At 38.7% G+C, this 10,882-nt stretch overlaps 2 protein-coding genes across 2 annotated transcripts; both read right to left on the bottom strand.

Annotated features, from left to right (window-relative positions):
* Window positions 1-1,129: 1,129 nt before the first annotated feature.
* LOC145780634 (uncharacterized) lies at window positions 1,130-4,974 on the bottom strand. The gene is made up of 6 exons (XM_082592259.1): window positions 4,650-4,974; window positions 3,625-3,777; window positions 2,847-3,534; window positions 2,474-2,715; window positions 2,214-2,386; window positions 1,130-2,006 (listed from the first exon to the last, which is right to left on the bottom strand). The coding sequence occupies exons 1-6, from the start codon at window positions 4,779-4,781 to the stop codon at window positions 1,130-1,132; spliced, it is 2,265 nt and encodes a 754-aa protein (XP_082448385.1). The 5' UTR covers window positions 4,782-4,974.
* On the bottom strand, window positions 4,795-10,781 carry LOC145780633 (uncharacterized). Its single transcript, XM_082592258.1, has 7 exons — window positions 10,767-10,781; window positions 10,411-10,504; window positions 9,716-9,825; window positions 9,556-9,624; window positions 5,363-5,509; window positions 5,218-5,277; window positions 4,795-4,803 (listed from the first exon to the last, which is right to left on the bottom strand). Exons 1-7 carry the CDS (start codon window positions 10,779-10,781, stop codon window positions 4,795-4,797), a joined length of 504 nt encoding a protein of 167 aa, XP_082448384.1.
* Between the last annotated feature and the right edge of the window lie 101 nt (window positions 10,782-10,882).

The raw sequence follows: 10,882 nt of genomic DNA, 5'->3' as shown, positions 1-10,882 counted from the left end.
TTTTTTCACAAAAACGTGGATTCACAACTTTATATTTTGTTCATCTGATTTTGTTTACAAAAAACGATTGCTCTTGATAGATATCATCTACTGTTTTATAGCTTAAGCTACAAATAGCGTGGAATAATGCTAGTTGTAAGCTAAAACTAGATCGGAATAAAATGTTCAATAACAGTTACAAGGAATGTTCTCCAATGAACTTCTGACTCAGTATGGCCTCTTCATATTCAACGCTAGTTTCCCATGCTGTTCCACAGCTACTGATTTTCGCTTCCACGTGGGAATGCGAGCAGCGATTTTCAGTTATGATGAACATCAAGTCAAAAAAACGAAACCGACTAGGTGCGCCCGGAAATGACTTTTGATGCGCTGTTAGCAAATTTACACCGGGCATCGACCAATTGGTTGACAGTAAACAAAAATCTCATTAAATTTAGTTGTGGTGCTTTAGGGTTATTTTTGTAAGCCAATAATATTCTTCTGAATAAAATATTATTCGATTAAATTAGTTGTTCTGCAAGAAGTGGTACGCTTGGCAGTACAGAGCGACCAAGTGATACGAGATCGTAAAAAGGTTGGAAACCCCTGGTCTAAATCCTGGCTCAACTTTTTGTACCTGTACGTTGTGTAAATATTCAATACACTGTGGTACTTCCACTATTGTTAGGCCAGATCATCATCCATGTGTCTCTCCTCTCGTTGCCTACAGTAGATGAGACCTGGCATTTGTCTGCATTAACTTCCTCAATATTTAATATGTCATCGTTAGCAATTGCGCTATTTGTGAATTCATTTGAGGCTTTGGGCACCGGAATCAATATATTTGAACTAGCAAATTCAATCCACAACACTTTCTATTAGGCTGTTATTTAACACTAAACATACATACGTGCTGAGATTTGTGGCCGTGTTAGCAACTGAAAAAATCAACTTGGTGTGAAGGTCACAGAACTGTTCAAAATGAAAGTTCAGTATTACAGTTTTCAAACAAGTGCTGTGCTTGCAACGTGCAAAACAACTCGGCTCCAGGTCCCCTGCGGTCACAGACACGCATATTATCCCTGAATAGGGGGGTGTCGCGAGTGCCAGTCGCTCATTGTCGCCTGGTTTGATTGCAAACAAGTCAATTCTATGTAGTTGCTTTCCTCATTGCGTCCAGAGATGTTGCACCATAAGCAGCCCTCATTGCATCTGCATGCTCTCCATAACGGTGAGCGTAGGGGTTTGGTTTCGCACGTTTTTGTGGCAGTGGATCACACGCAACATTTCTATCCGATCCGCGCTTTCGTTTTGCCTTCAGAGATTTAGGCCGATTATCCTCCCTTCCGATTGTCAATCCAGCGTCTTGACAGATTGATAGAGCATCAGCTGTTACTGCATCTATCCGAGCGACTGCATCATTTATAAATGCGTGGTCGTTGTGATCGTGAACACGATACAGAACATTACGCACCCGATCTACAGATGCATTAACATCCCGCATAGATATCATGGGTGTGGTAGGTGATTCATTGCTGGGTCCAGGGGCGTCGTGGTTTATGGATTCAACATTGCTGGAAAATTCGAAAGACGGTTGTACAACACTTTCTGGAGAATCTGATGGGCAAGGCACCGCTAACTTACCAACCACGTCGGGATCGAGCACAATAAACACAGATTTGGTGTACCACGTTGGGAAGGATTCCCAACGGACATTTGCCACATTATGAATAATGGCAAACATATGTTTGCAAGGAAGAAAATTGAGTTGAAAATTTTGGCATGTGCAGTTTGGCGCACAGTTGAAACTGCCAAAGGTTGTTCTGTAGCATACTTCTGATGAAGTGCTTTTCACAACAAACGTATCTCCATCTTGAACAATGGAGCTGGCGGTGACGTCTTGTGATGAAATAATACGATTCAAACAATCGTGAATGAAATGTTTGGGCCGATTTTTCAGGTAATCGGGAATCGAAGAGTTATAAGACCGATAAAATTCCGACGAGAACATGTTTTCTTGTTCGTACCTAAACATTGCAAAGAACATTACCTAAACATTACCAACATTACCTAAACATTGCAAAGTTCGTAGCTAAACATTGCAAAGTTCGTAGCTAAACATTGCAAAGTTCGTAGCTAAACATTTGCAAAGATAACAGAATTATTAACAGCAGACAAACATGCAGAAAGTGACAACATTCAAGGGTTACTCTAGAGTCTAGAAAGTCACTAACCGACGTTTGTTGTCAGGGAGAAATTCCTTGTGGAGAAGCGTTACAAGAGCAGATAACGACTTATCTCTTCTGGTGCTGATGTATTCCTTCAGAGTCCTGTTCTGTCGCTCTACTCCATTGTTGGTGTGAAACGTGATGCTGACCTTGTCAGAACGGTAAAACCACACCCAACGCTGAAACCCACCATAAACAAGTTTATTATTTCATTGAACTAGCCTACTATTTATTTGCATTTAGGGTGGTTTCAATTGCACACCAACCTTCTTTTCTGTAAGCCAAACATTTTCAATATAATTCCGGAGTTTCGAATTGCTGACCCAACAATTGCTGTCCTTCAACTCCATTAATGTTTTTTCGAAAGACTGTTCGCTCTCAGCTCTTGCTAGTGCTCGCAAGTATGTCAGTACAATTGCTTTGTCATCACGAACGCCATTGTCACTTTTCCTCATCCACCTTTCCCAGGCTTGTTCGCGATGAAAGGCACAGAGTAAAACGGAGCAATCTGCGAAACAAGAAGTTGTTGGCACTGAGCGGTAAAGTGCAGTAACAAGTTAGCAGTGACGATACAAACGCATGAGCAATGGAAACAGCACACACACACAAGTAATGAAAATGTGAATGCAATTCACTAACTTGAAAAAACGCTTTCGATGGCCTTGATTTCCGCCTCACATTTGTCGGTCATAAAAAACGAAGGATTCCAGTCTTCCGACCACCCTTTTAGAACAGAAAGCGCTTCCGCTATATCCGAAGCTTGTTCATTTTGAATGATAAATGTAGCAACAACCTGGTAACCAACATTCGTTTTGACACAAAGAAAAAATAGAGGAAGGGAATACTTGGACGTCTTGTAAGTTGCATCCAAAAGGCAAGTGCCTTGGCCGTAACGATGCAACAATCGTCTTTGCCAACCCATTTGGTGAACAAATAACAAACTCTGGGCGCATTGCATCACAGGAAGTCCATCAGAATTGGTGCTAATCGACTGTGAACCCCCTGCAACGTAGGGTCGAAACAATATATTGTCGTGAGGCCCGCATGTTTTCTTCCACTCTTCAACTAAAACGTGCAAATTTTCCTGATCCATTTTGGATACCTTTTGCTTCGTATATGCACCAAAAAAGTGATTCTGGATGTCCTTTTTGGTGGGATTATACCGCCGATTAGTTTCAAGGGGCATTTCAACATCTTGAAACAGTACATGTTTAACGTACGACTTCAGACCACGTTGAAGTTCTGGAATGCTACATATTCCGTCCGCCACCATTTCATGTATTTTACCAATTAGCCTTCCATCAATTCTTTGAAGAGGCCCTGCATTCTGCAACAAAGTTGATGGTTAACGCACAAAGTACCTGTTACTTCATCATAACCAAAAAGCCGATCACGTCATGCAATTATGTAAACCAACCTCTCCGACAACATGGCCACTGTGGTCATGGCGATCAGGAAATTTGATGCTCCAGTAAACCTCTTTTTTGACATTTTGAGCATCACCGGCTAACGCATGTTTGAGGCGTTCACAAATGTCACGGCGTGATGCAGAGACAAGAAATGAAGAAATCTGAAGCAAAAATAAAATCTTCTTTGTAAAACAATGATTGATATAGCAAAATGTCAAGTACAAGCGTCGCCAATATTAATAAGCCTACTGTTTGATGTCACTTACCGCCAGGGTTGATCTCTAAGTGGTCAAAACTGGTTTTGACCACTAAGCGGTTTAAACCTGGTTTTAACCGGTCAAAACTAGGTTTAAACTGGTCAAAACCCAAAAAAATATTTTTATGTAGTGAATGGTCGGCTACCTGGGCTATTTAGGAAATATAAAAGTAGTTGTGACCGTTTTGATATGCAGGCCTCGAAATAGCTGGCGGCCATGGCCGCCTGAACTTTCATTAATTGCCGCCAATACCGACCTGTCAGGCAAAATTTAATGGCAAATGTTTTTCATAAAAAAAAAATTTTCGAATAAATTCTTGTACTTCAGTTGGCTGTGCTAATTGTTCATCGTTCTACCAAGCATTTTTTGGTTCATCAGAAACTTATTTTTAGAATTTGAATTTTCTCAATAATTAAAATACCCGTATGTCTGAACAAACAACTAATCAAAGCAATTTATTGACAGTGCGCCTTATAATCGGATGCGCTTTATGGTCAGCAAAATACGGTAACCAACTGATTGAAATATTAAAAATAAACAGAGAAATTGAATATTTTTTGTTCCAAATCCAGCATTTAGGTTATTGTTGATCAAAACAAAATATAGTTGAACATCATTACTAAACATGGAGGGTAATATTTTTAATTCAATTGAAAAGCTACTTGAGTCATACACTAAAGGGGTTTTGACCAGTAATAGGTGGTCAAAACTGCCCGGTTTAAACCAGGTTTTAACCGGTTTTAACCAGGCGGTTTAAACCGATCAACCCTGCTTACCGCAAACTCAGGAAACTTTGTAACTTCCTTAGCATGAATGCGTGCTGAGCAATTGAACTTCTTTGAGCCTTGCGGGCACAGGTTCCTACGGGAAATGTTGTGATCTGATAGCTGTGAAAACATGAATCGCATAACTGTTCACACTTCAATGAACCTGAAAATTTTTATACGACATTTGAAGAACTCTCCACTCAATTGATATTACTTTTACTGCTAAGTGGAACAACCAGTGGAGTATCCTGGTTGATTTTCCTAGTCATGCAATGGAGGGAGGGTCATAGCCAGTGTAGGGGTGTCTGGGGGCATGCCCCCACATGAAAATTACTCTAAGAACGAACACGCTAGGCCTACTCGTGCCAGAAATAACTTACACGTTTCGTAATGGGAATATCCCCACATAGTGATTTTTGTTTTGCATGCAATTTCAAATCAGCATGCCTTGGTCCCATTTGCGCTACTGTAGTAAAAGAGCGGCGAATAGGCAAATTGTATTATCAACGCATACTGATTGGTGAACTGTTGATGGTCTTGTTGGACCCTAGTATATTGCAACTGCAACATCACAAACCTGTACTAGTGCATGACTTTCACTTTCAGTATCATCACTTTCCTTTACTTCTGTAGAGTTCTGAAAATCACATAGAACATTTATAATGACACAATATCTTTTTAACGTTTTTAATATGCTCTTTAACCTTACTGTAGACATTCACCTGACAGTGATGGTTGTGTACATCTACTTTAGGAAAGGTGATACAACATCCAGTTGTACTTGAACTTGCTTTGTTTGTTTTTAAAGCCACTCGGAGTTGTTTGTTTATGTCCCTTTTGGTTGTGGAAGTTTGTGTGGACTTGGACACCTTAAAAAAGCAAAGTAGGTGGAGCACACTAAAAAAACTGAATGGTAAAATTAAAAAAACAAAAATCTTTCTTTTGTGCTGCTAGAACATCATCATTTAAGCTGTGGCAAAGTAGGCTACCATATCATACTGTAGTAGCGGTTTGATTGAAGTCAACCAACATCATTTAGTGTTTAGGTTGAAGATGCTGTATAATGATACAAGAAATGAAAGAATGTGAAGATAGCCTACTTGTAAAGTCACACAATAGTATAATAATCATTCGCTATCTCCGCTTGCAGCAGATTGCGCATCAACATGGGTGGGTGCAACCTAGTTCGTACCCTGAACAGTTCGTACCCTCAGTTCGTACCCTGAAAAGATCGGGAGAAAAAATAAAACAAGCCGAAATCGTTGATTGCAGTTTAATAGCACAAAGCCGAAGTCGTTGATCGGAGTTTCCGCAAACAAACTCGAGGATTAGGGTTAGCGGAAACTGCGATCAGCAAGGTTGAGGGCATTAGGGTTAGAGAGCATAGATTACTCGATGGTTAGAGTTAGGGTAAGCGGAAACTGCGGAATAATGTTTGCGGAAACTGCGATCAGCGAGGGTTAGAGCATAGATTAGCCCACTCTATGGTTAGAGTTAGGGTAAGGGTTAGCAGAAACTACGGAAAAATGTTTGCGGAAACTGCGATCAGCGAGGGTTAGGGTAGAGCATAGATTAGTCTATGATTAGAGTGAGCGGAAACTGTGGAAAAATGTCTGCGGAAACTGCGATGAGCGAGGGTTGGTGTTAGGGTAAGAGTTAGCGGAAACCGCTATCAGCGACTTCCGCTTTTTTTTTCGATCTTTTTAGGGTATGAACTGTTCAGGGTACGAACTAGGTTGCATCCAACATGGGTTACTTGACAGGGTTCCATGTGATTTTATGAGCCGTACTGTAGGGTGGTCCTCAAATGTATGGTAAAATTTTAAAGTTGGAAAAGTTTGGTTCTTACCCTCTCATTTGGTTCCTTTTTACTAAAAAACAGTTCACTAAAAGTTTGAAGTATTTTGATAAAGGTTTAGAGGTGCCACATGACCAGTGAAAATTGACAAAAATACGAAAAATTTGTCAAAATAGGTAAACCGCCTAAATGTATGTCTTAAAAACAAAACCTCAGCAATATACAATGCACTGCAGATACAAATGAAGAAAAATAGGCAACAATCTTGCCATATCCGGCAGTAGCAACTACTCCAGTCTGTAGTGGGCTATAAAATATACTGTAATGATACGCTGAGTGAATATGATTATAAGTTAGATCACACCCACCTAGAGTGGACACATTTACAGGTCTCGTATATCAAAATATAATTCAGTCTGTGGACTTTAAGTGGTTCTCAATATTCTTATTATTGGAATTTGGAAGATGACGCAGAATATACTGCATTTGATCTTCATCCTTTGTCAGCAAATTGTTAAAATTTTGCACCTCTTTCAGCAAAATCGTTGATCATATGAAGAAGACCACTAACAATGCTTTTTTCTCTCTTATAACTTTTATCCAAATCCCATGCTACAACTTCCAGCTTTAGAAAGTCAGTATGGCAAATCCAAAATCTGGCACAATCGCATGGTGTTGGATGTGACAAAGTCTGATAAATCTTTTGAAAAGACATTATCTGGCAATGAAGAAATATGCTTCAATGGTGGACTACTCATTCCTTTATTGGTCAAGGCAAAAACCATAGCTTCTTTTTCAATACTTGAAACACCATCATCAAAAAATACAAGGCCAATGAGTTCTTCACTTATGTACCATAAGTGCATTGAGAATTTTTTCATTGCTTCTTTGGCTATCGCTGAATCATGTAGTTGATATTCCATTAGTCTTTTTAACAATTGCAGATCATTTCGTGGGTCGCACGTTGTTAGAAAAGCAGTAAACCAAGATTAGAAGTATCCATTGCAATGCGTATGCACATTGCAATGGATACTTTCAACACAAAAATGACAAATTTTTTGAAACCACATTGCTCCTTATTGGTCAAATCAAACTGCATTCTGAACAGCCAAATCTTCAATGCATATATAGCAGTGGCCATCCATCTTGCCTGATGAAGGGCGCCGGGATAACAAAACCGAATGCCATGTGGTGGTGCTCGATTAGGAATTATGATAGATAATTCAAGGAACTCTTGATAGTATCTCTTGATTGAGTTTTTTCCAACTGGTCTTTGCAAAAACTAATGATTTCATCAGAAGTCATCATTTTCTAGATTAGCAGAATTCATCATTTTCTAAGGTGATATAACAATTTTTGTCAAAACTATCTCATTTTGCTTTAAATCCCTTGAAAACAAGAATATCCTGTCAGGATGATGACCCAAGACATGTTAAGAACGCTCTTTGCAACACAAGTTCTAGAATATGGTGATAGCAAGCCAAATGGAGCAAGTCCTTGTTTAATTCTTTTGCAATTGAGATGCAGGCACCGGACTTAACACCAATCTTTAACACATACCATTACTCCATTAGCTTGTGCACTTCCTGATGAAGACTGCAACTTTGGCACTCCAAGCAATTTGTTAGTAGTCATTCCAGTGACAATTACTGGTAACCGTTCAACTTTTTTTGTTATTAGTTATATCAAGAAGGAGTTTTCCATCCCAGTGATCTGTGAATATAGACTATAGAGTCATCAACAAATTCATCTCTAATTTTTATGGAGATCCCTTGCCGATGAACGATTCTTGCCCTACGTACGGTATCATACTGATGAGCAATTGAATGCTATTTCATCAAGGTCACATCCCAACTGCTAGCTGTTGCAGCTAAAACAAATGTCGCTTACTGATCACTTAGGGCAGTCTGATTTAAAGCAGATGATAAAGCCTTGTTCATGATTTTCTGAGGCCTCTTTTTGGAGTTGATGCTTTTTCCGTATGAATAACATCATCGTTCATTTTTTCACAATCACAACTGTCTTCGGCACTACTGCTAAAAGCTTCAGCAGTCTTGACTTTCTTCCACAATAGCTGTTTTTCAACGTCTGATTTAGCTTTACGTTTAAGCTATACCTTCTAGACTTTAATTGCATGCTTTTGTCGTGGCGCAATACAAAGTCTTTACTACCCATTTTACCTTGTTGATCTGGCAATCTTTGCATCACCAAACACTGTTTATCTTCTTCATTGGTCATGATGGAAAGAGCATCTTCATGTGCATTGCGCAATGTCAAATAGTCCTAAAATTTCATGTTTAAATTTGTTTTCTTTTTCAATTTGTGGTTTGAATCTTTTTTTGAAATCTTTTTGCAATGATTTCCATTTCTGAAACAGCCTTTCTAATTTCTACTGCCCATTGAACTTTGGTAACAAAAACACCAACTTTCTTAGCCAAATAGTGAACAAGTGCCACTGCTATGCCTTGTATTGATACTAAATAAAGTCATGGAAAGTTGAGGAGTAGAAGCCACATGGTTGTGTCATACTGTGATGGGAAGATTAACTTCGTTTATAGGAAACTACTTCTTTAATAGGTGCATTGGTGCAATTAAATAAATGAATACAATTACAGCCACCGGCAGACAGATACAGGCTGCCTGCAGTAAAGCAAAGATAATTCACTGAAGCAACATAGGGCGAAAAAGTTTGATTTTAACCCTATTTTCAGTTTTTTTGCATTTTCTCAAAAATTAAAGCAGTTAGAGCATACTTTCCTCCTGAGTACAGATAGGAATGTGATTGCTTTGCATCTTTTGACACCAAGCACAGTTCTCTATCTCATTTGGTTCTGGAGTTACGTAAATTTGAGCAAAAATTTCCCGTGACCCCCCAGCTCGATTTTCAAGTTGATTGTGGCACCCCTAAACGTAGTCCAATGGGTCTCAATTTTTTATAGGTTTAGTTTTAAGTCATTTGGAGACTTTTCAAAGGGTAAGACATAGCAATTTCAAAAATTCGATTTTGGGGACCACCCTACCGTACTGCTTCCATGCTGGCTCAAGGCGGATTGGAAGTTACCTTATAATAAGTTATATTATAATATATAATAATATTACCTTATACTAATAAGTTACCTTATATTCAGGAAATTCAGCAATTTTCAGAAGTTTAACTTTGGCATTGCACTGATTTGTCACCATGACCTGTTATGAAAACCATAGGATAAGTTGATTTCATATACTTGAAGTAATGTAAGCGTGAGGCACTATGTACATGCAACGGTATGGTATATACCTGAGTTCTTTGCTGTAATTCAGCTTCTTTTGGTCGACATTTGAACTGGACATATTCCAACTTAATGTATGGTGTATCCTCTCGCCAATAAATCTTGCTATTTGACATTTCTGCAATAATTTTAGCATTGTGTTTGGCATGTTAAACAATTACCATTATAAAAATGTTGCATATCAATGCACTCGATAGTTATTTTTTAAATGTCATAACAAATTATTTTTTGTCATTAATGTGTCCAGAATGAAAAAGATGCTATTAGTTGCAATACATACCGCCTGTACCGGTATGTTAATGAACAGGAAAAGGTGACATGGCCACAAAACTCTGTCCATCCCATTAGCTCAGTGGTTAAGTTTCCGACTCAAGACCAAGCGTTGCTATCGGACTCTCGGCGTATGTGCGCTTGAGCAACGCATCAAAAGGACAACTCTGCGTTCAGAAGAACCTAGTGGATGCTGCGCAATCCATTTGTTTCATGTTTTGATTGTCTATGCGTAATGTGGTGACAGCAGCAACGCTCGAATCCTGCTGAAAGCACTTCTCGTTGAGTCAAGATGCATATCAAATGATTTGTAAATGGACACAATTACATCGATGGTCGCAAGTTAGTACATGGACCGTGGACCCTATAATATTTGTAAAAAAATAAACCCCTAAAATTCAGTATGAACTTAGTAGTTTCTGTGCATTCATACCATATGTATGTTTCTGTGCAACAACAAGTTCTGTTGCTGTTTTGCCTTCATATTCTTCAATGGATTTCATGCCATCTTCCATAGAAGTGAACCACTAAAACAATAATAATTGTATGCGCGCTAGCAAGTAAACACAGTGCAACCGCACGCCATATAGCTGACAAAACAAGTATGCTAAATTATGGTCTAGAATTGACTACAGCATATGGTAAATTATTCCAAGTTTCGACTACTCTATTGGCAAAGGAACATTTATGGCAGTTAAGTTGAGCAAACTGCATAATGTAATTTAATTCTACATCACCACTTTCTGTTAAAATATATCCTGTTAACATCTAAGTGACTAAACTCCTTACCTGAGTTTCATTCATGACGTAATCTAGGCTACTTCTAGAACGCAAATGAAACAAAATAAATTGACTTGACTTGAAACAAAATAAATGAAACAAAATAAATTGACTTGACTCAAGTT

This window comes from Aplidium turbinatum, chromosome 12, assembly GCF_918807975.1.
Source record: "Aplidium turbinatum chromosome 12, kaAplTurb1.1, whole genome shotgun sequence".
Classification (NCBI taxonomy): Eukaryota; Metazoa; Chordata; class Ascidiacea; order Aplousobranchia; family Polyclinidae; genus Aplidium; species Aplidium turbinatum.
The sequence above is the reverse complement of the archived record's forward strand: the minus strand, read 5'-3'. Positions and strand labels throughout refer to the sequence as shown.